This window comes from Hypomesus nipponensis, chromosome 2 (assembly GCF_054491055.1).
Source record: "Hypomesus nipponensis isolate SF chromosome 2, ASM5449105v1, whole genome shotgun sequence".
NCBI classification, from domain to species: Eukaryota; Metazoa; Chordata; class Actinopteri; order Osmeriformes; family Osmeridae; genus Hypomesus; species Hypomesus nipponensis.
The window spans coordinates 11423943-11448269 of NC_140362.1; the positions used below are offsets into that span (position 1 = coordinate 11423943).

General features: G+C 41.2%; 3 protein-coding genes across 4 annotated transcripts; 2 read left to right on the forward strand and 1 right to left on the reverse strand.

Annotated features, from left to right (window-relative positions):
- Window positions 1-340: 340 nt before the first annotated feature.
- LOC146300773 (membrane-spanning 4-domains subfamily A member 4A-like) lies at window positions 341-12551 on the forward strand. Its single transcript, XM_084706010.1, has 9 exons — window positions 341-469; window positions 2841-3095; window positions 3268-3378; window positions 10465-10521; window positions 10648-10777; window positions 11290-11291; window positions 11883-11996; window positions 12130-12216; window positions 12422-12551. Exons 2-9 carry the CDS (start codon window positions 2922-2924, stop codon window positions 12497-12499), a joined length of 753 nt encoding a protein of 250 aa, XP_084562136.1. The 5' UTR covers window positions 341-469; window positions 2841-2921; the 3' UTR covers window positions 12500-12551.
- A 2112-nt stretch (window positions 12552-14663) lies between these two features.
- Window positions 14664-16329, reverse strand: LOC146300774 (membrane-spanning 4-domains subfamily A member 4A-like). Its single transcript, XM_084668985.1, has 6 exons — window positions 16143-16329; window positions 15872-15966; window positions 15474-15530; window positions 15224-15346; window positions 14760-14889; window positions 14664-14689 (listed from the first exon to the last, which is right to left on the reverse strand). The coding sequence occupies exons 1-6, from the start codon at window positions 16327-16329 to the stop codon at window positions 14664-14666; spliced, it is 618 nt and encodes a 205-aa protein (XP_084525111.1).
- A 2696-nt stretch (window positions 16330-19025) lies between these two features.
- LOC146300775 (membrane-spanning 4-domains subfamily A member 4A-like) lies at window positions 19026-23319 on the forward strand. 2 transcript variants are annotated; one of them, XM_084705999.1, is made up of 8 exons: window positions 19026-19141; window positions 19726-19986; window positions 20159-20266; window positions 21398-21454; window positions 21582-21728; window positions 22124-22237; window positions 22364-22459; window positions 22928-23319. In XM_084705999.1, the coding sequence occupies exons 2-8, from the start codon at window positions 19813-19815 to the stop codon at window positions 23015-23017; spliced, it is 786 nt and encodes a 261-aa protein (XP_084562125.1). In that variant the 5' UTR covers window positions 19026-19141; window positions 19726-19812; the 3' UTR covers window positions 23018-23319. The 2 variants fall into 2 exon arrangements, with proteins under 2 accessions (XP_084562125.1, XP_084562117.1); XM_084705991.1 differs by lacking the exon at window positions 19026-19141 and having other exon boundaries at window positions 19902-20008; window positions 22928-22997; window positions 23169-23319.
- The last annotated feature ends 1008 nt before the right edge of the window (window positions 23320-24327 follow it).

Below are 24327 nucleotides of genomic sequence, written 5' to 3' on the forward strand. Positions count from 1 at the left end.
CTTATCCCAGTTGTATTTAAGGAGGAACATAACACAAGCCTTTCTTTCATCATCGAGTTTGTTCGAGTTTAAATAGGCAAAAAAATAAAATGTTCCTTAGAGGTTGATTATTTTAAAGTCTGCCTTTTTTTTAAGGCAATAGACAAAACCCAAGCTACTGCATGCATTCTGACTAGACTATGACATTCTAGTGATACTGCCCTCCATTGTATATCATTGAGTAAAAAAAAATCGTTAAAAAGCTCAACTAAATTATGCTACCTTCCTTCAGAGTTCCATATTAGTTTTCAGATTGAAAATGTGGTTGTGTTACGCTGCTTAAACTGCCACCTAGTGGATATTTTTTGCACTTGACGAACGGGAAATCGGAGATGGGTATGACTGCAGCATGGCATGGAGCCTCCTCCCGTCTCATAGCCTCCCAACGCGCAGCTGAACTCACAGCGTCGCTGTTTGATGCTGCTTATCTGTAAGTAGGCCTACATACACATGATGTATAATATCATATTTTGCCGAAAATGTTTGTTTTGTTAAATTTTTCTGTAAATTAGGACTACAGGGTCGTCAAGTGTTACCAAAAACTTGGTGTGTGTGTGTGTGTCCACGGTCAATGCGTGAGGCTTAAGAACCCTGGTCGGACTATGTGTTTGTCAGGGCTGCCAACTTTTCCAAAAACCTTAAAGTGAGATTTGGTGGGGCCAACCAAAATGTTGCTGCGTACAAAGTAACGTCTAAGTTGCTTCACTCCGTGTGCCTGCGCCTTGTCCATTAGTGTTAGCAGGACAAGCCTAATTGGTTGGCGTTGTCTTCTCAGCGTGAGAAATACAAGGTGTGTCGTGAGAGCATGTGAACTGGTCGAAATGCTTGTCTCACGGCCAATGCGTGAGCGTTGGCTGCCCTGGTTATATTCATACGTTCAGTTTCACAACGAAAATCGTTTCAGTAAAGGATATAATACAAATTTTCGTCTGAAGATTAAGGGTTGTCCTAGTGGCTATTGTATCAAGGAAATGGAAAGTAGCCTAAACGAAAAACAACAATAGACGACAACAATAATACACGATTTCGGTTATACACCAGCGATAGAATAAGTGATGTTTTTTATTAAGGCGGTGCTGGTCGCAAGTCAACCCCGATTGAGGGGAGGAGGCTGGTAGCAGAATGTAATATAATTTAGCCTATGTGGGTTTCAAGAGGGATTTCAATTACAAGGGTTTTATGTCTAATTGTTAAGGAACATACTGAGACGAGCTTTCAGTTTGCAGAAAATAGTTACGGAAACATGTGCAGGATGAAAGGAAATGGGGCTGAGGGGAGAGTTGAGGAAGAGGAAGATGGGAATGGGAACGGCTGGCCCGCTGCACCCAACGGAGACACTGTCTCGACATCTGAACACAGAGTAGAGAAGGCAGAACCAAAGATGGAAGCCGGAGAGGCGAAGGCAGCAGATTGAAACAGAGACCATCCTGTGTCGTACTAAGCAATGCAGAGTGCAGTGATAGCCTGTTTAAATTGCCCACCCTGCTAAGAATGTGTGCCCCAACTGCGTGTCTCCTGCATGAACAAGCTCCGCCCAATTTTGCTGTGTTTCAGGGTGAAGATGATCGTGTCTGGGGAGTGTAGCATGATGTCGGAGATTCATAGGTGAGCAGAGGGGTCAAAGGTTGAGGAGGTGGAAATGAATTCTGAGCAACTTAGGAAGCCGAAGAAGGCCAGGAGGAACATGGCTTCTAGGGTGGCATCGGTGGAAAGGGAGTAGTAGCCAGTGCAAAGTGTGTGGATACAGGCGGCTAGCAGGTCGGCAGTGAGGGGTTGCCGTACGGAAGGAGAGCCATTGGCCCACCAATGAGAAAATGAGCTGCAACCATGCGATTGCGATATTGGTTTTTCCATGAGAGACATCATGGCTTGCAAATAACTAAAGCATGGCAGTTGGCCCTGCCTCTCTCCTCCTCATAGCATTTAAAGCTACAGACCCAGAAATGCCACGTCCTAAGGAAAGCTCATTGTGGGACTACTCGTAGTGTCTGTAATTCTGGGAAGATAGATTTGGGAACATGTCATGTAACCTGTAAGGGGGTCAGCCTCTGGTGCCAAGAGTCTGAATTTCTGGAGGGAGGGACGGGAGAGGGAGTCGGCCATGGTGTTGTCGTGACCGGGGATGTGAACCGCTCTGAAAATGAACTGATGTGTGACTGAAAGCCAAGTCTGATCAGCCTTTATTAATCCAGGAGACGACGGCAGTATTGTCAGAGCGGATGAGGATGGATTGGCTTGACCATTCATGGCCCCAGAGGAGGGCGGCGATGATGATGGGGTAGACTTTGTGAAGTGCGGATGAAGGGTTTGGTGAGGGAGAGGGGCAGGAAGGGAGGAGGATTTTGTCCTTTGTGGTGGGAACGAGCAGGTAGTTGGAGAGGAGGAGAGTGGGACACTGTGATTATCTGCGAAGCGCCGCCTTTTTTCTTTCGGTGCCCATGTTATGAAATTGCATTCCTCCATGCTTTAGCTGGGCTGATGCGTATGAGTTGATTGTGAAGGAGGAGTCCTGGTGTTCTGTCTTCCTCCCTAACTTCAGTTAATAGTCAGTCCAAAGTTTAGAATAGGCTACTGGTAAATAAATGTATTCCAAACTAGTAAATTACATGTCTCTTTCTCTCTTTCACTTACTTACAACTATAAAGTACAGACAGAACTATTACGCTATATAATATCACCAGATGTTAACACTTTCATTCACATTGTGAATGTTCCACGGAGGACCAAGTTCACAGAATATATGAGCAGTCATGTGACTATCACTGATAAATGATCAACTTCTATCAACTTTTCCACACTAGAAAGACCAGTCCAACAACCCAACACAGACCACACCAGAAAGACCAGCACGTCCTTCCAACAACCTGCTCTCCACTGTGAAGATGTCCAGCTCTGTATCAACAACCACTAATGGGGTGGTGGTCATCACCCATGTTCACCCTGCTGGGAACGGCTTGGGGATGGGGGCCTCTCCCCCCACCTGTATGGGTCGGGTAGGACCTGTGGTGTCGTCTGTGATGGAGAAGTTCCGTGAGGGACATCCAAAGGCTCTGGGTGTAGGACTTTATTGTACCAAGTGTATGTAAGATAAATATAAGAACGGACCAATAATGAAGCATGTTTCAATGCACAGTGGGGTGTATGGCTACATCATTGTTTACAGATTTCTCTTATGACCATGTTCTGTTATATAGTCACTGTTTTTGCTCTGTCCTGTTTTGCCATCAGACAGTACAAATCATGTTTGGAGCCATGGCATTTTTGTTTGGAATCGTGATGACTTTTGGCGATCTGAGTCTTGGAGTAGTCAGTGGTATATTCATCTGGGGCAGCATCATTGTAAGTGCACTTATTCCCCTTTGTTCCTTTTGTTGTTGGTGGTCATTCTACAGTACTGGTGTGGATTTCAGTTTACTTTTAAAGTTCTGTTGTGTCACTGTTGAAACAATAAATTGAACTAATCGATAGGATCTGTTCTCTTACTCAAAGTATGTGGATAAGTTTGACCAAAATGAGTTGAGCTCACAACCCTTGGGCTTTAATGTGGTTATTGTCACAGTCAAGGCAACTCTATATGTAATCATTAGTGCTGTCAAACGATTAAAATATTTAATCGCGATTAATCGCATTAATGTCATAGTTAACTCACGATTAATCATATTTTATCTATTCTAAATGTCCCTTGATTTCTTTTGGTCCCATTCCTTTTTTCAAATTGTAATGCTCTTATCAACATGGAAAAGTGTTTCGGATTGCTTCGTGCAAATATTTTTTTTTAATTGAAAACAACATTGCAATCGCCTGGCTTCGACAAGGGGGCGGAGAATTCGCATCAGCTGTGTGCTTGGCCATCAAGTTGTATTTCAAACTGGACATGCTGCGATGATAGCTCAGTTTACAATGACCAAACACACAGATCACTTTGATCTTGTCAATGTAACTATTTGGCAACTTTTTTAAAGTAAACCATTCAGAATCTTATTGGAATCTATTTCGTCGTCTTGCGCTCGCCATCTCTCAAAACGTAACGTTAGTTTACTATAGTGATGGGCTGCTCGGTACTACAGTGTCGATACTGTCCCGACACATTCAACACATTCAACACTCATCGGAACAACGTTTTGAGACGGGTTTTAAAAACACTTCCGGTCACGTGGCAAAATGATTCGAAACGTTTTGTGATGTGATCTTGAACGAAACCTGTGCCTAACTTGCCCAAAGACTGATGTGTCGGGGTATAAAATGAGGCGGCAAAGCCAAAGGTTTTGAATGAGTGAGACCTTGGTTGAGAGATTTGTGAGAGTTTGAGAGAGTTTGAAAGAGATTGAGAGAGTTTGAAACAGTTTGAAACAGTTTGAGAGAGTTTGAGACAGTTTGAGAGAGATTGAGACAGTTAGAGAACGTTAGAGAAAGTTAGTTACTTGTGTGCCATTAGCAAAATCCTTTTTGTTCATTTGTCTGTTTGTGTGCTGTTGTGTGTTTTTTATTTTTTTTATTTTTTTTTATATATGTATAGATATTATCCGTATGAACTTCAGTGTAGTTATTCATAGTTTAGTGCTGCCTTAGTTAGTTAATTGTGTGTTTCCATAGTTTGTTTATATTAAGTATCAGTTGATAGATAGTTTGATAGATAGTTCAGATAAATAGTGTAGATAGTTTGTAGTATAGAGCCAACAAGAGACAAAGGTCCCATGTGTGGGAGCACTTTGATCTGGTCTCCCCTAACAAGGTGCAGTGTTTGCACTGCCCTATGAATTCATGACACACATCCACCCGAAATCCATACTCGACTAACAATATATATTTTTGGCCTTCATTTTGGTTTGGAAACAATGCAAAAGATGTAAAAATATATTTTTGAAAATGTATATTTTTAGTTTACCGTCTCAATCTGTTCAGAAAGCATGCTTTGGGCCATTTCTATTTTAGACTGAGAAAGATTTCTGTAATATTCGATTACACATTGTCTGCATTGCAGAACGGCATTAATTCCACTCAACCACGCAGCTCGTTACACAACCAATGTGGAATTAGCTATAAAACTGTTGGTTATGCCATACTCGTAGTTGCCAGCAGATGTTGCTGTTGGGTAAAGGTTTCGAGCGTTTCAAAGGCCCCGACTCAAATGTTTCAATTGTCTCGGTGTTCCGAAAAGCCTCGATTTGCCCATCACTAGTTTACTACCAGAGAATGTCTAATATCCGTGAACGGGCTCTGCTACTACTTTTTAGCCGGCTCGCAAGCCAAACAAGTGTGTGTGGCGTGCCTGTTGTTTTGTTTCCGGTCTAGCGAGATCCGGTGTGGTGTTGTAGTTTTTTAACGTCGGTAGTTGTTGCAACAGCATGTGAAAAAAACTACAAAGTTTGTTTGGCCAAAAAGAGCGCTAATCGCGCGATAAAAAAAATTGACGCCGTTAATTTGGGTTTGCGTTAACGCCGTTAATAACGCTTTGAACTGACAGCACTAAAGATTATGCTTTTATGATGTGAATAAGTGACTTGACGATGTGGAGATTGAACTTTTGAGAATTTCAAAGTACCAAAGCCACTGACGAAACCTTCACTGGGTGCAGCATAGGAACGGCGCATTATTTATGGTTCCAGAAGTGTGTGTGTGTTTCACTGATATCATATTCACCGACTGCATGACGGGCACTGTGCATTACTTTTTACAATGTCATCATGTACACTTATCACAAAATATTTGACAGTTTTTTAAATTAGAAAATACAAAACACCAAAGTATTTTTATTAGTGCTGTCAAACGATTAAAATATTTAATCGCGATTAATCGCATTAATGTCATAGTTAACTCGCGATTAATCACAATTAATCGCACATTTTTATCTATTCTAAATGTCCCTGATTTCTTTTTGTCCCAATCTTTTTTCAAATGTTAATGCTCTTATCAACATAGAAAAGTGGTTCGGATTGCTTTGTGCAAATATTTTTTTTTATTGAAAACAACATTGCAATCACCTGGCTTTGACGAGGGGGCAGAGAATTCGCATCAGCTGTGTGCTTGGCCATCAAGTGGTATTTCAGACTGGACGTGCTGCGATGATAGCTCAGTTTACAACGACAAAACACACAGATCACTGGTCTTGTCAATAGAACCATTTGGCAACTTTTTAAAAGCAAACTTTCCATTCAGAATCTTATTGGCATCCATTTCGGCATCTCGCGCTCGTCATCCACTCAAAACGTAACGTTAGCCTACTACCAGAGAATGTCTAATATCCGTAAACGGGCTCTGCTACTACTCTTTAGCCAGCTCGCAAGCCAAACGAGTGTTTGGCGTGCCTGTTGTTTTGTTTCCGGTCTAGCTAGATCCGGTGTGGTGTTGTAGTTTTTCTAACGTCGGTAGTTGTTGCAACAGCATATGAAAAAAACTACAAAGTTTGCTAGGCCAAAAAGAGCGTTAATCGCGCGATAAAATAATTGACGCCGTTAATTTGGGTTTGCGTTAACGCCGTTAATAACGCGTTAAACTGACAGCACAAATTTTTATTCAAAGTATATAGCTGTCAAACATATCAAATACTAATGAGAAAATCCTATTTTGTAGGTTAGGCCTATTTGAAATACGTCATTGAAATACATGTATCATGAATACTGCCCATGCTTGATGTTATCGATATGTAAGTAGCATAACTTGACATTATTTGGCTATCAATTAATAACAGTTCATTTGTTTTAGTAAGCTCTTATCCGCTCTAGTTACTAGGCTCAGTGCTTCCATTGCATCATCGATACATGATTTCAGCTCCAACCAACAAATCCTGAACACAAAAACTTTGCAAAACCGTCAAACTTCAGTCGGCTACATGGTTCAGTCTTTTTAATGTGTTTAATCAATACATTTCAAACAAAGAAAATATGTGTATAGACAAAAAAAATCAAAATTCACTTTACAGGGACTACAAAAACAATTGTTTGTCCATTGTTTGGCCTTCAAAACCGCGAAACTGCTGTTAGAGTTGCCAACTGTCCCGTATTAGCCGGGAAGTCCCTTATATTGGGCCTAATTAATTTGTCCCATCCAATGCCTCCCTTGTCTAGTTTATTGACTGATATGTTTATCTGTGAGTAGGCCCTATATAGGCTACATTTTGTGGATAATTAGTGAAGACGTTCATATTTTAACAATAATTGTAGTTACATATTATCTGTAAATTATGGGTTTGTGTACCTACTAATGATGATTTAATGTAGGCCTAGGCTATACTTTCAGTTTTAAATCGAAGATTTCAAGTTGTTAGGCAACATGCTGTAAAGACAGAATACAAATATAGGCTATTGTTTAAATATGAAGGTTATTTATATGTCCTGGGGGTATTCCAGAAAGTAGGTTATGTGACATAACCGGGTAAGTTAACCCACCACCAGCTGATTCACAATTATTGCAGCAACCTACTGGCAACGTTGCTACAATGCTGGGTGTCAGCTGGGGAGTTAACTTACCCGGGTATGTCACATAGTCTAACCGGCTTTCTGGAATACCCCCCTGGTTTTCAAGTGTCCTTGTATGAAGGAAATGCAAAGATAGGCTAGACTAGGTTCAACAATAAACTACAAATGTTTACTCTTCGACAGGTCTGCAAACGCCTTTGTAAGCAGAGATTTGACAAACAAATTGTTTTAACAAATCGAGGCGACAAAGCATTTGCTGAACTGTCGAAGAGTAAACATTTGATTTCTTATATAGCCTACTACAACAATACGTGGGAAGATCCCAAATCAAACACGGCAAATCTGGAGCAGACGCCAAGTTGTCAGAGCAGTCAGTTGCACTTGCACTGGTGACGTCACTAAATCTCCAATGCAACATATCAAACAACTCTTCAAAACAACTCTATAAAACGGGAAGCGATTGACTGCTTTCGGACCTGTGCAAAAAACATATTTGGTTGTTTAGGCTAGAGCTATATACTTTGTCACCAAGCAGATGCCACGTTGTAAAGGTCAATTGCTACTGTGAAGAAATGATAACTATACCGCTAATCAATGCTGCTATACCAATCACTACCTCAAGTACATAAAATGTGTACTCTAATGCTTAATACCAAAACATAATTGTAACCAATTGCTTTAATGAAGAACTGATGAGATCATGCAACAGGAGGTTTCTGTGAAGTGAGGTCATGCTGAAATGTAAATTTGGTGTGTGGGCAAGAATTCCAAGGTCAGGCAGACTGACTTGGGAGGCAAGTTCGTGACGCTCAAGGACTGGTGTGAGCATAATGGGGCTACTCAGCTCATGGGAATAAAGTGTCAACTTGGGAGATAAGGTGATGCTGGGACCGTAACTCTTTACTGCTTCAGGACGAGTCAGACCGGCCGGTCTGACTACCTTTGGATATACAACCCCTGTTCTAAGGCCCCATTCCCCTGGAGACCCTGCCCCCCTTCTCACTGGATGCTCCCCTTCCCCTTGGAGACCTCCCCTTCCCCTTGGAGATCTGCCCCTATACATCATCAGCCATAGAAGTGGTCTGCCCCCCCCCCCCCCTCCTGGAGACACAGCCCCCAACACCCTGTACATAATCAGGACCTTGGGATGATCTACTCCCTACCTTAGAGAACCCCCCGAGGACAGGGCGACAGAACTTGGACTGGGCAGATCTCTCTCTGATCTCTGTCACGACCACTTTCTCAACAAAGGCCTTCGTTTCATCTATTCTGAGACTGTTTCTGTGAAGCTGCATTGGCATCATTGACTGATTCACTGTACTAGACTTAGAACATCCTGGTGTGTTGTTTTCATTGTGTATTCTTGTGATTGCATTATTATTTACAATAAACTACAAATAACTTGTTCCAGTATTTCACCTTCTATCATTCTCCACTACCCACATTTGACACACTTTACACTACATCTCCAAGGCACAGTAAAAAACTTTTGTTTACCTCTGCGAACTTTCAGGAGGTATACAAACGGATTTGTTAACTTATTCAGAATGTCTCTGGACCAATAAGAACAGCGTATTGGTCCAATTATAATACTAGTAGCTCTATATAAGAAACAACGATAAACGACAGCTGTAGCCTAAAAGTCAGTCCAAAGTTTAGAATTATAGGCTAATGGTAAATGAATGTATTTCAGTTAACCAGTAGCCTAAGTTACACATGTATCTTACTCAAATAATAAAAAGCACAGACAACATAGGCCTACATAACAAAAAATCTGTATAATATCACCAGAAGTAGAGGACAAAGTTCACAGAATATATGAGCAGTCATATGACTATCACTGATAAATGATCAACTTGTTCAGCTTTTAAGGAGGAAGTCCAACAACCCAACTCAGACCACACCAGAAAGACCAGCACGTCCTTACAACATCCTGCTCTCCACTGTGAAGATGTCCAGCTCTGTATCAACAACCACTCATGGGGTGGTGGTCATCACCCATGTTCACCCTAATGAGAACGGCTTGGGGATGGGGGCCTCTCCCCCCACCTGTATGGGTCGGGTAGGACCTGTGGTGTCGTCTGTGATGGAGAAGTTCCGGGAGGGACATCCAAAGGCTCTGGGGGTAGGACTTTATTGTACAAAGTGTACGTAAGATAAATATATGTAATCAAAACAGAGAGATAGTGAAGAATGTTTCATAGTACAGAGGGGTGTATGGCTACATCATTGTTTACACATTTCTCTTATGACCGTGTTCTGTTAAATAGTCACTGTCTGACTGTTTTGCCTTCAGACAGTACAAATCATGGTTGGCGCCATTACATTTTTGATAGGAATCGTGATGGCTGTTGGCGAATTGAGTTTTGGAGGAGCAAGTGGTATATTTGTCTGGGGCAGCATCATTGTAAGTGCACTTATTCCCTTTGTTCCTTTTGTTGTTGGTCGTCATTCTACAGCACTGGTGTGGATTTCAGTTCACTTTTAAAGTTCTGTTGTGTCACCGTTGAAACAATGAATTGAACTGAAATGAATTGCGCGCGTCATCCTTTTTTGGGGACGTTAGGCATCTTACTCCACCTTCCTTTCCTCCACCCACTACTACACCCACGCAGCAGCGCACACAAATTGGGCCACGTCCGATAAGGCATCTTTAGAAGACGCACGGATACGCCATACTCACCCCGGTTGGTGTATGATCAGTGCTGCTGCCGCCCTCCACCATCCCCTTGTCCCCCTTGCTGTCTGTCTGTTCTATCCTGCAGGGGGATTATATCTCTATTGGTCTAGTGCCTCCCTTAGATCATCCACTCTGCCAAAGTCAAACCTACATGTCCATGTAATATACGTGACTGTCTTGACTGAAAGTTTATTTTTTATAGTGCATCATAGAGTGTACTTCATTATGTAGTTCATAGTGTTGCATAACAAATCAAATTGATTTAAATTGACATCAACTTTGTGTGTACAGGAAACCTACTACTGAGCAAAATTTATTTTTCTCTCTTAGTACATAATTGCAGGCTCTCTCACCATTGCAGCTGAAAAATCATTGAACAAGTGCCTGGTTAGTAATGTTGAGCTTCCTTTATATCCAGTCTAGTGTTTAGGATTATCTTATTTATATTCATATATATTTTATATAGATTTAAAGTTACAAATCCTTTAACCCTGCTTTTTATCTCTCCCTCAGGTGAAGGCTTCATTGGGAATGAACGTTGTCGCCACAGTGACTGCCTGCATAGGCACCGTTCTCTACTCTTTAGATACTGCTGGTGTTTCTCACTATTGTTACTTTTACCATGACATTGACTATCGACTATGTATGGTATGACCATATATATTTATTCCTTTTTAATTTGAGATGTTTATGGAATTTAAGTTACAGTATGTATACTGATAACAATTAAAATGGTCAATTACAGGTCAAGTGCAAGTAGTAAGACCTCTTTCACTTCAGTCAAACAAGTGTAGCTGACCCAGGGTCATGCTGTACCCAGGGTTGAAAGTGTGGGATATGACTAATTTAGCAGAAACAGTGTAATGAGCAATTTATATATATATATACTTGAATATGAGTGTTACAAACCCTCCCCAGATGTAAGCGGCCTAGGGCGGGGAGAGGATGCAACGCTGCAACCCCAATAGGTATCTGGTAGGTGAGACCGGGTAACAGGGAACACTGGACACAGGGATAAATAAATGTTCAAAGGTTTATTGGCCGAGACACAACCCCGACAAGGGTATAAAGGGGACGGAGAGCGTTGCCAAAGAAAAGAACGAAGTAAAGCCACCCTGGCTGCCTATCCACAAACTAACTAAACAGAAGTACAAGGGGTGGCACCCGCTCCTTACCTAATGTTTCTCCAACAGGTAACTGCCTACGTGAGGGGAGATGTAAACCCATGGGTAGCTTGCCTGTCCCCTTTGTTCCCTGCCAGGAGGGCAAAAGAAAAGCTACACCGAGTGTAGACTGAATCAAAACTAATACTGATGTACAAACCAAACAAGGGAGAACCAACACGAACGAATTAAAGTCGGAAACAGCACACAGACACGACATCAAACAGTACACTGGCACGGGGTCTGGCAGCCTCTCTCTTTCCCAGTCAAACCGCGCGGTCTCTTAAGCGGTCCCTCGATTGGCTGCGTGGAGGATGATAGGTCATGAGCGGGGTACGGGACCGGCCAATCAGCACGCGCCTGAAAGGAGGAGGGAGCGGGGAGGGGAAAAAAAAGACAACGAACAGAACCACAGAACAGTAACAGGGGACGTAACAATGAGGCACAACTGTCATTCCGTTCATGCCATCATAAGAGTCTGCCTAATTGATGTAGGCTATTAATTGACAATAGTAGATAGCTACTAGAGAAACAGTATTTGGAGTGAAAATCTTCACAAAATGTTTCAATTTTGTGTCTTCACAGGCGCAACATCAGGGAATGTCTGCCGTCAACTTACTTTTCTCTTTGCTGGAGATGATGGTCACCATCAGTGTCTCAGCATTTGCCTGCAAAGCTGTCTGTCATTCCCCCCCTGAAGTAGGTGGAAGCATTGACAACAATGTGGGTTTTGTCAAAATGCAGTCCAGTGCTGACATCTGGTATAGGCCACTGCAGGGGACGGTGAAACAAGATGCACCTTAATAATTACATGTCTTATCTTGTCTTGTAGCAGGTGTTCATTGTTGGAAGTCACTTACCACAAGGTGGCCCTGTACCTTCACAGACAACATTCAACATCCCACCAAACAGCTATGAGGTAGGAAGTCTAACACTGCTTTTCCCCCTATTCTACACCAGGAGTCTCTGCATCAAAACCTTAGTTACAAAGGGGATGCAGACAACACTAACCAAAACCCAAACATGCTTCCTCTCAGAAATTAACATGAATATTCAACTTAATAAGAATCTATAGGTTATGCTTGATAAATTATGTCTTCTCATATCCTCTTTTGTTGCTACAGACACTAGGAGCAGAAGAGGGATTGCCGGCCTACGACAACAACAGACCCCCCCAGTATAGTACAGCTATGATTCCTTGAGGCTCTCTTGCCAGCTTGGCTTCTAGGTTCTCTTTAGTACCTCCAATAATCACTTTTTAAAATCTTCCACTGGTTAGAGGGAAATTATACAGACTGTATGATGCTTTACCGTCATTATTTCTCTCTCTCCCCTAGTAGTTCAAACTCTGGCATTTATCCTACAGAAATTAGCACAGCATAAATTAATGATCTATTATTTTGTGGAATTTAAATAAATTACTGACTTTGTGAATCAAAGTTGTGTCAAATAAAATTACAGCTCTGGAAAAAGTGAAAAGACCACTGTACCTTTGTCTAACCAAGCTACACTGGCTACACAAACACATAGCACAAGTCTAAATGGCCCACGACATGTATTATATTTTGTATCTGTTCAATACACTTAACCCCACTGAGATCTAGACTTTTGTTACATGTAGTATACAATGGAACCCAAACAACATCTTTCATCAACCGAAGAACCGCACGTCCTTGGGTCTTGAGATGGACACCTGCAAAAGTAGAACTTTGCACGGTGCCCGGTTGCCGAGCTAATTGTTTCCCCCCCAAAAACACTATAAACTTGCACAGACAGATTTCCCTGGCACTATAGTATAGATGCTGCCTCTGATTGATGCCTATTCAGTAATTTGCCCAGACTGGTTGAGATCTGTGGTTGGAGGGATTAACATACCTTGACAAATTCTGTTGCTACTTTATGTTTACATTTCTGGCTACATTTAAAATCAAAAGATATCAATCATTTAATAATTGTTGACAAAGTGCTAAAATGTTTGTTTTCAACATTCAAATAGGTATCCAATGATTGATGAATAATAATGTATTGCTAAATGATTGTACCCTAACTGAAGTAGCTGTTTAGTAGGATCATGATTTTGCATACCATTGAAATAATGCCTGACACCATTTAGTACTATATTTGTGTTTAGCAGTTAAATTATTAATATGAGTTGCTGTGAATAACGGTGCCATCAACTGTCTTCTTATTAATTACTTGTTTATCACTGATGCAAAATAGGCCCTTCTTTACCAATCACCAAGTAACTAAATTAGGATACAATTATGAGTCATTAGCAAAATGTTAGTTAAATATTAAATGATAATAATAAGACTTTATTTATACAGCACAAGAATAGCAGCTCAATGTCCTTTACACAAAATCAATAAAAACAATAAACAATAATAATAAAAACAATAATACAAGTGAAACAACAAAAAACAAAAAATTAATGTAACAACAAAATACAAGCCGCAATCTTTGCGGTGTCTCGAGTCCGTCTTGGATTCGAGCTGCCTTTGTAGTTTCCAAAACATATAACAAACCAGACTAACCGCAATTAAACTGTTAGTAACTTTAAACTAACCTTCATCTGGGTGATCACAAGGGTATGTGAATATTTGATGTGCTGGTTGCATACGTCAGATTTCTGCTTTACTAATTAGGCAGAGAAAAGCTTTTGATATCAAACATTGTCTACTTAAAATCAACTGAGTCAGTGTACTTGTGAAGGGATAGATTAAATAGGTCAATAAATGGGCATAGTTGGTTGTGGTCGCGCTTGCAGAGACGGTGGTTCCGAGTTCGAGTCCAGTGATGGGCGGTTAGGACTGTTGTGCACTGCCGACGAAACTTATGCGGCTACATCTTTTACATTTGGAGGCTCAAAGTTATATGGCTGTATAAAACCAACCCTACTTGGAGCATCCATATTTGTTTTCGTTTTTGCTGTAGCCTAGAGTCTAACCAGTAAAACCCCAGTGTTTGAGATGTAAGAAAACTGCTTTTTTCAAGATTTTGACAACTTACTTGTTTTTTTTCTTTCAAATTTGGCCTATATTTGATCAACATTGCTAGTTGATCGTCAACATGCGTAGGATCTAATCCTAGGGTTAAACTTTGATTCACAAAGTAAGTCATAATCTTCTAAAATCCCACAAAATTATATTGTTATAATTCCAATCAGCCTACAGCAAATGTATGTAATTGCCAGGACAGATAATTCGAACTACAACATGAAAAAAAAAAACATATGACAAGGTAAAATATCATTCAGTAATGATGTTTGATGTTTGATGTTTGAAGATAACAAACCAAAGAGAACCTAGAAACCAAGCAAGCAACCGCAAGGAGGGACTTTTGTCGTTGTCGGCAGGCAAGCCCTCCTCAGCTCCTTTTGGGGTCTTCAAAGTCTGTAGCAACAAAAGAGGATATGAGAAGACATGATTTTGACCAATCCCACGTTGTTTTAAATGCTTTCACCTACTTTGGGAGAGGAATGACAGGCAGCTTTGCAGGCAAATGCTGAGACACTGATGGTGACCATCTCCAGCAAAGAGAAAAGCACCATGACGCCAGAAATTTCCTGGGAAGACACAAAATTCAAGAATTGGTGTACACATGACAAACATTTCGTGAAGATTTTCACAACAGATAAAATGTTACTCTCGTAGCTATGTACTTGACGTTGTATAAGAAGTATTTAGTCACCTACAGCTTTCAGGCAGACTTTTTTGATGGCATGAATTGAATGACAGTTGTGCCGCAAATTCATTTATATATATATATATATATGCAATACAATTGCCAATCATAATACTGTTTATGCTAAAATAGTAATATTCCACAATTCAACCCTGTGTACAGCATGTGGGTCAGCTTCACTTGTTTGACTTCCATAAACATCTAAAAAAAGGAATACATATTTACGGTCATACAAAGTTAATCCGACATGCCCTATCGGCATTGTAATCGTAACAGTAAAATACAGCAACATCTACAGAGTAGAGAAGGGTGCTTATGCCAGTAGTCACTGTGGCAACAACCTTCATTCCCAATGAAGCCTTCACCTGAGGGAGAGAGAAAAAGCAGAGGTTAAAGGATTTCTAACTTTAAATCCATAAAATATATAAGAATATATGTATAAGATACTCCTAAACACTAGACTGGACATTAAGTAAGTTCAACATTACTAACCAGGCACTTGTTCAATGAGTTTTCAGCTGCAATGGTGAGAGAGCCTGCAATTATGTCCTAAGAGAGGAGAAAAATAGATGTTTGCTTAGTAGTATGTTTTTCTGTACACACAAAGTTGATGTAAATTAAAATCGATTTGCTTTTTTATGCAACACTATGAACTGTATACTTATGTACACTCTATGGTAAACTATACAAAGAAGGACATTTAAGTCTTAAACTGGAGAAGCTTAGCTAGAGCTTAGCCATACCAAACAAAACTGCTTTAGTAGAGTAAAAGCTTCAAACATGGGGAATGTGGTTTCAATTGTAAAACAACAAAAGTGAACTGAAATCCAAACCAGTACTGTAGAATGACGACCAACAACAAAGGGAACAAATGGAGAATGTGCACTTACAATGATGCTGCCCCAGACAAATATACCAAATATTACTGCACCACTTAATTTACCAACAGCCATCACGATTCCAAACAAAAATGTCATGGCGCCAACTTTCTGATTGGAAAACAGAAAAAAGTAGCACCATCACAGTCAGTGACTCTTTCTGTAACAAAACATGGTCATAAGAGAAATGTGTAAACAATGATGTAGCCATTCACCGCGCTGTGCATTGAAACATGCTTCATTATGGGTCAGTTTTTATATTTATTTTACAAACACTTGGTACAATAAAGTCTTACCCCCAGAGCCTTTGGATGTCCGTCACGGAACTTCTCCATCACAGACGACACCACAGGTCCTACCCGACCCATACAGGTGGGGGGAGAGGCCCCCATCCCCAAGCCGTTCCCAGCAGGGTGAACATGGGTGATGACCACCACCCCATGAGTGGTTGTTGATACAGAGCTGGACATCTTCACTGTGTGGGCAGGATGTTGTAAGGACGTGCTGGCCTTTCTGTTGTGGAAAAGCTGATCAAAGTTGTTTTTTTATCAGTGATATATACATGACTGCTCATATATTCTGTGAACTTGGTACTCCGTGGAACATTCATTATGTCAATGAATGTGTTAACATCTGTTAATATTAATAGTTCTGTCTGCACTTTATAGTTTATAGTATGTCAGTGAAAGAGAGACAGAAACATGTGTAATTCACTAGTTTACTGGAATACATTTATTTACCAGTAGCCTATAATTCTAAACTTTGGACTGATTATTAATTGAGTTAGATTAACTGAAGTTCACCAGGACTCCTCCTTCACTCCAATCAACTCATACGCATCAGCCCAGCTAAAGCATGGAGGAATGCGACCGAACCTCAAACTCCCTGTTTTCAATTACGAGTTCTGCATAAAGTCTCTTCCGTTCCTCTGGTCCTTGTACTAGCATGTTTTTGTCAATCCTCTATTGAGCAGGCCATTTCCCTCATCCGCCTGGCCGGTTGCGGCACCTGGCTGGCCAAGGCTGAAATCACAACCGCCTTTAATGTCCTTCCCATCCACCCTGACTTCTGAGCTTTCTTTAGGGTTCACCTCAAGGACTTGCACTGCGTTGCCGTCCACCTGGCATTCGGATGCAAAAACAGCCTGACTCATTGGACTGTCTCTCTGAAGCACTCCACTGGATCCTCCTCAACGAGTCCAAGGTCCCCTTCCTCGTTTATCTCCTGGACGACTTCCTCACTATCGGCCCCCCTTCATCTCCACCGGTGCAAGGCTTATCACTCTCCTCCTCTCCATCTACCTGCTCACTCCCACCAACACCAAGCGCCAACTCCTCTCCCTCCTCGGCCACCTGAACTACACACTTCGCATCATCCCCCAAGGCTGCTCCTTTATATCCCACCTCCTCCTCCTGGATTCTTCTGCACAGTTTCTCCACCACTCTGGACACCTCCTGCCTCATGGTGCAGGAGTGCATGATGAAGCTCTGGCATCACCTCCTGCCACACTGGAACGGCATCACCTTTTTTAATCACCAAATGGCATCCAATGCCCATGACATGCAACTATTCACAGAGCCGCCTCCTCCTCTGGTTTCAGCTGCTCCTAATGGTCCTCTTCCCCATGGCCTTCAGAGTTCCCTTCCTGCCCCTTTGCCTCACTAACCCCCTCATCTGCACTTCACAAAGTCTACCCCATCATCATCGCCGCCCTCCTCTGGGGCCATGAATGGTCAAGCCAATCCATCCTCATCCACTCTGACAACACTGCCGTTGTCTCCTGGATTAAAAAAGGCCAATCAGATTCCATCACCTTCGCCATGACCTTCATCCGCCACCTCAAATGGCTTTCAGTCACACATTAGTTCATTTTCAGAGCCGCTCACATCCCCGGTCACCACAACGCGATTGCTGACTCCTTCTCCCGTTCCTCCCTCCAGAAATGTAGACTCTTGGCAACAGAGGCGGACCACCTTCCCATGACGGCTCCCCTCCCCTCCACGACCTTCACCTCCCCACCCAAGATGCCATCTTCCAAGGTCTGTCCCCCCATACACTCACATCTACTGGACAGCCTGGAAGTGCTTGAAGTTCTTCCACACTGCTCACCACCTCACCTTCCCCTCATTCTACCTCCTTTCCATCACCAGCTTCATTTCCTACGCCCACACGCACTTCTCCATCCGCACTTCCACTATCAACGTGTACATCAGTGGCATCAATGTCTTTTGCAAGTTGCTGTCCGGTTCCCCACAGCCATCTCCCACAGTCAGACCTCCCTCCTTATGAAAGGCATTGAGTGCCTAGAACCCCAGCTCTCCTTCCTCCTTTCCACCGATGCCACCCTAGAAGCCATGTTGCTCCTGGCCTTCTTCGTCTTCTTAAGGTGCTCAGATATCACCTCCACCTTTGACCCCACTAAAACTTATTGAAGATCATAATAATTCAATTTTTTATGATTATTTTTAGGGGTGCTGAGATGAAATTTACACGTGCTTGAGCACCCCTAAAAAGAGTGTAAAATCGCCACTGATTAACATAACATAAGCAATATATAGGAAACAGCAGACAAATGAAGACAACATCATTTGCAGAATGTGGGCTACCAGAGCATTGACAATTTGACTAGAATATAGGTGGCGGTTGAATTTAAGAGATTAAAGAGAATTTCAATTGTGATCTGAGAAATGTAGGCACCAAAACCACTAAGAAGAACTGTCATCACCAGCCTGCACTGCACAATAATTCCATAAATCTGTGTGTGTCAACGACATCATCACGGGCACTGTGCCCTATCTATAATTCCAGGAATCTATGTGTGTGCCACCAATTTGATCACTGACACTATGCAGTATCTATAGTTCAAGGAATCTATGTTTTTCACTGACATCTTAATCACCAACTTCATCACGGTCACTGTGCTGTGCACTAGTTAAGTTAGTTACAATACACTGTATTTTTCTCTAGGCCTAGTCTATTTAATGCACATAGTTGGCAACCCTATGTTGCGATCACCCTGACCGTGACCCGGACACCTGATTCTACAATTTTATGTTAAGCCACTGTATTTCCTTTTATTGTAACAAAAAGTTATTGCTGTCTAGATAAAATTACATTTAATTAGGTCTATGCCTTGCAGGCGGATCAAGCTGTGGCGGCGTACATCCCCCACCTCCACCTTCAGAGCAGGAAATCAGGGTATTCCCCAGTTGACATTCAGACATGCAGCTGAAATTATAGCGACACAGTTAATTTCTTGTTTCTGTTGGATGACATTTATCCGTAAGTAGGCTCACATACATATTATAGACAATTAGTGTAGATGTTCATATTTTGCCAAAGTTGAGTTTGTTTCATTTTTCTGTACAAGTTATGTGTTTGTGTACCTACTATGATTTTATGCAGGCCTAGGTTACTTTCAGTGGTACAACGAAAATAGTTTCAGGAAACATCTTCAAGAAAAGTCAAGCGTTGTGTTTTTTTAAGATTTCAAGTGGTAAACTAACTGTCTGGCTTTGCATGGTAACAAGCTCTAGGGGCAGAATAAAAAACGATTGTTTAAAGATGAAGGTTAACTATGGATAGGCCGAGGAAGGAAACGCAATGTCGTTTAAACGACAACAGCAATAGCCTAGAAGTCAGTCCAAAGTTTAGAATTGTAGGCTACTGGTAAATAAATATATCCCAGTAAACTAATAAGTTACACGTGTCTGTCTCTTTTACTGAAATACTATGGAAAACAAACAAAACATAGGCCTACATAACTATTAATCTGTATCCCCAGAAGTCAACAGATTCATTCAAATTGTGATTGTCTCTTGGAGGACACATTTCACGATATATGAGCATGTGTTGTGACTTTTCAGCTTTTAAGGAAGAGGTCCAACAACCCAACTCAGACCACACCAGAAAGACCAGCACGTCCATACAACATCCTGCTCTCCACTGTGAAGATGTCCAGCTCTGTATCAACAACCAGTCATGGGGTGGTGGTCATCACCCATGTTCACCCTAATGAGAACAGCTTGGGGATGGATGCCTCTCCCCCCACCTGTATGGGTCGGGTAGGACCTGTGGTGTCGTCTGTGATGGAGAAGTTCCGTGAGGGACATCCAAAGGCTCTGGGTGTAGGACTTTATTGTACAAAGGGTACGTAAGATAAATATAAAAACGGAACAATAATGTTTCATAGTACAGAGGGGTGTATGGCTACATCATTGTTTACACATTTCTCTTATGACCATGTTCTGTTAAATAGTCACTGTCTGACTGTTTTTGCTCTGTCTGTTTTGCCATCAGACAGTAAAAATCATGTTTGGAGCCATGGCATTTTTGTTTGGAATCGTGATGACTGGTAAATTTAGTTTTGGAGTACTAAGTGGTATTTTCGTCTGGGGCAGCATCGTTGTAAGTGCACATCTTCCCTTTGTTACCTTTGTTTTTGGTCGTCATTCCATAGTACTGGTGTGGATTTCAGTTCACTTCTAAAGTTCTGTTGTGTCATTATTGAAACAATGAATTGAACTAATCAATAAGACCTGTTCTCTTACTCAAAGTATGTGGATATGTTTGACCAAAATGAGTTGAACTCACAACCCTTCTGTGGTTTAATTTGGTTATTGTCACAGTCAAGGCAACTCGTGTAATCATCAATGAATGCTGTCATTCTAAGTTAAACTTGACCCCACTTTACTAGCTGAGTACCTCCAATTACAGAAGTACAGTTACGTAGTTTCATTGAACTGTTTCCTTTTTACTGTTTTCTCATTTTCGAAGCTTCTTCTCTGCTAAAGCAGTTTAGTTTGGTATGAGTACGCTCTAGCTCAGCTTATCCAGCTTTAGACTTAAAGGTCCCATGACATGAAATGTTCACTTTAGGAGGTTATTTAACATTAATAAGTTCCCCAAGCCTGCTTTTGGTCCCCCAATGGCTAGAACTTTCAATAGGTGTAAACCACGCCCTGGGTATTCTTCTCCGCCTTTGAGAAAATGAAAGCTGAAACGCTCGGTTTTGAAAATGTCCCTATTGTGACGTCACAATAGGGAAGGTTACTTCCCCTTTCTCTGCTTTGCCCGCACAGAGAATTTTGCCCACCATTTAGAAAATGAGCTACAACCGTGCAAGCGCGATATTGGTTTTTCCTCGAGACATCATGGCTTGCAAAAGACCAAAGCATGGCAGTTATCCCTGCCTCTTCCTTCCTCATAGCATTTAAAGCTACAGACACAGAAACGGCACATCCTGAGGAAAGCTCATTGTGGGACTGCTCGTAGTGGGTGTAATTCTGCACCAAGGCTGAATTTTGTGAAACAGACTTCAGATACAGTATTAGGGGACCACTAAGACCTATATAAAATCATCCAAAAACAGCATGTCATGGGATCTTTAAATATCTATGTTTTATAGTGTACCATGGGGTACTTGAGTATATACTGCATAGTGTTGCATAAAAAAGCTAATTGATTTAAATTGATAAAAACTGTGTGTGTACAGGAAACCTACTAACTACTAAGCTAACATCTCTTTTTGTCTCTCAGTACACAATTGCAGGCTCTCGCACCATTGCAGCTGAAAAATCGTTGAACAAGTGCCTGGTCAGTACTGTTGAACTTCCTTAATGTCCAGTCATGTGTTTAGGAGTATCTTATATTCTTAACATGTATATATTATATAGATTTAAAGTTACAAATCCTTTCACCCTGCTTTTTATCTCTCCCTCAGGTGAAGGCTTCATTGGGAATGAACGTTGTTGCCACAGTGACTGCCTGCATAGGCACCATTGTCTATTCTTTAGATGCTGCTGGTGTATTGTACTATTGTTACGATAACAATCACAATAACTATGGGCTACTATGTCAGCAATGCAGGGTATGACCATATATATTTATTATTTTTTAAAATTTAAGATCTTTATGGAATTTAAGTTACTGTGTGTATACTGACAATTAAATGGTCAATACAGGTCTAGTGTTGAGCAGTAAGACCTCTCAGTCAAACAAGTGTAGCTGACCCAGGGTCTTGCTTTACCCAGGGTTAAAGGTGTGGGATGTGACTATTTTAGCAGAAACAGTATCATAATTAGCAATTTTATTGTATATATAAATGAATATGGGGCACAACTGTCATTTCATTCATGCCATCATGAAAGTCTGCCTAATTGCTGTAGGCTATTAATAGACAATAGTAGATAACTACTAGAGAAACAGTATCTGGAGTGAAAATCTTCACAAAAAAAGCAATTTCTTAATTTTGTGTCTTCACAGGCCAAACATCAGGGAATGTCTGCCGTCATGGTGGTTTTCTCTGTGCTGGAGATGATGGTCACCATCAGTGTCTCAGCATTTGCCTGCAAAGCTGTCTGTCATTCCCCCCCTGAAGTAAGTGGAAGCATTGAAAACAACGTGGGATTGGTCAAAATGCCGTCCAGTGCTGGTATAGGCCACTTCAGGGGACGGTGAAACAAGATGCACCTTAATAATTACATGTCTTAATTTGTCTTGTAGCAGATGTTCATCATTGGCAATCACTTACCTCAAGGCTACTCAAGGCTTCCCTGTGCCTTCACAGACAACATTAGGATCCCACCGAACAGCTATGAGGTGGGAGGAACAGAGGGGTCAGCTTCTGGGACTTCAGCCCCAAATGTTTTTGCAAAAGCCCCCCAAAAAGAATTTAAGTTGTAATTTTCGTCATGGCCGAAAGGTTTAGGTTGCGAGTACAAGCGGACAAAATGGGTTTCCTCAGGAGGGTGGCGGCCACTGGCGGGCCTCACCCTTAGAGATAGGGTTAGGGTTAGCGCACTCGCATTACCTGTGGAACTTCCTATCTAAGGTCACATTAAACTGTGACTAAGTCCTAGGTTGGGGCTAAGCCAGAAATGTTTACAATGTCTGGCTCCATCCCTGCACCAGGGTTTTTTGTCACAAAGTCACAAAGAGGATGCAGACAACACTAACCGAAACCCAAACATGCATCCTCTCAGAAATAAACATTAATGTTCATCTCAATAAGAATCAGTAGGCTATCCTTGACACATTGTCTTCTCATATCCTCTTTTGTTGCTACAGCCTTTGAGGACCCTAAAAGGACCAGAAGAGGGATTGCCTCCCTACAACAACAACAGACCCCCCCAGTATAGTATGGCTATTATTCCTTGAAAATGTTAACTGTGACTGCTTGCTTGGCTTTAGTTTTTTATGGTCACTTTATTACCCCCAATAATCTCTTTTTAAAATCTTTACACTGGTTAGAGGGAAATCATACTGACTGTGTGATTCTTTACCCTGTCTTTTTTTTCTCTCCTTTTAGTTCAAATAGTCTGTTCTGGCAATTACAAACATTTGCATTTGCCTATAGGAATGGTGTGACATTTAATTTTGTGGAATTGTGGAAAAAAATACTAATGACTTTGTGAATAAAAGTTGTCAAATAAAACTAGAGCTTTGGAAAAAGTTAAGACCATTGTACCTTTTTCTTTCCTTTTTAAAAAAGTTGAGAAGGACAATTGGGTTACCCTTCTGTTCCTCACTCAAAATGGTTCTTTTTCAACCTTTTTAAAAAGGTGCAGTGTTTTTTTTTCCAGAGGTGTACATTATTGGACTGTATTGTTTAATTATAGAACAAGATACAATATGAGCAGTACTCAAATCGGTTCCTCTTTTCATGTTAGTTCTTACAATCAATAAAAATGTCCAAAAAGCAAAGTGCTGTTCATTAGTCATATTGGGTTAAAGCAATCACCTGCTTTTACTGCAACTGGTTGGTTGGCTGTATTACAGACCTGTACCTTTTGAGAAAAAAAAACTGGTTTGGACCCTGGCAGTTCAACACATTTGTATTCTTTTTGAGCAGCAGTATGAAAACAATCAAACAATACTAAGTCTGAGCTAGCTAGTAAAGACAGAGTGGGAATCTATCACACTTTTAGCTGATTTTGTCAACAAAAGCAAAACATTTGTCGTGAATTTTTTGAAAACATCGCTTTAATTTTTTTTTGACAGAATTTGATACAAGTCATACTGAGCCATTTTTGGGATCATACCATGACAGCATTGTGTTAGACTGCTGAATGCTTCCAATGGTTTGCTTGACCCAACACATTGCACACTATGGATGCCTCCACAAACTTAATGACAATGGCAAAATTACCATGTAGCTTAGCATTTATACTACTGTGCATTCAAAATGCACAGTGGAGATCGCTCATCTCATGAGTCTCTGTCTTACTTGGACCATGCGCTGCTTGTACCTGGAAACAGATAAAAAGGGGAAAAAATAAAAATCCCATTCCAGTTGTTTGATCTAAACCAAGCCTTGCTAAATTATTATACCTATATACTAATCAAAATATAAAGCATGAAATAATGTCAAAATAGTAATAACTGTTAAGTGAACAACAGATTTGCCAAAAGAAAACTGGACAAAAAGCAGGTAACTTTACACACTAACAGGTGGCCCTGGGATAGAT

What these genes read in the sequence shown, in the direction of transcription:
- LOC146300773 (XM_084706010.1), top strand. Translation starts at nt 2,922, where the DNA reads ATGTCCAGCTCTGTATCAACAACCACTAATGGGGTGGTGGTCATCACC. An exon ending in GACATCCAAAGGCTCTGGGT is followed by an intron (nt 3,096 to 3,267) that starts GTAGGACTTTAT and finishes TTTTGCCATCAG; the next exon opens with ACAGTACAAATCATGTTTGG. An exon ending in TCCCACCAAACAGCTATGAG is followed by an intron (nt 12,217 to 12,421) that starts GTAGGAAGTCTA and finishes TTGTTGCTACAG; the next exon opens with ACACTAGGAGCAGAAGAGGG.
- LOC146300774 (XM_084668985.1), bottom strand. Translation starts at nt 16,329, where the DNA reads ATGTCCAGCTCTGTATCAACAACCACTCATGGGGTGGTGGTCATCACC. An exon ending in ACTCATTGAACAAGTGCCTG is followed by an intron (nt 15,347 to 15,473) that starts GTTAGTAATGTT and finishes TCTCTCCCTCAG; the next exon opens with GTGAAGGCTTCATTGGGAAT. An exon ending in ATGCCGATAGGGCATGTCGG is followed by an intron (nt 14,890 to 15,223) that starts ATTAACTTTGTA and finishes TCATGTGTACAC; the next exon opens with CAATTCTTGAATTTTGTGTC.
- LOC146300775 (XM_084705999.1), top strand. Translation starts at nt 19,813, where the DNA reads ATGTCCAGCTCTGTATCAACAACCAGTCATGGGGTGGTGGTCATCACC. An exon ending in AATCGTTGAACAAGTGCCTG is followed by an intron (nt 21,455 to 21,581) that starts GTCAGTACTGTT and finishes TCTCTCCCTCAG; the next exon opens with GTGAAGGCTTCATTGGGAAT. An exon ending in TCTGTCATTCCCCCCCTGAA is followed by an intron (nt 22,238 to 22,363) that starts GTAAGTGGAAGC and finishes TTTGTCTTGTAG; the next exon opens with CAGATGTTCATCATTGGCAA.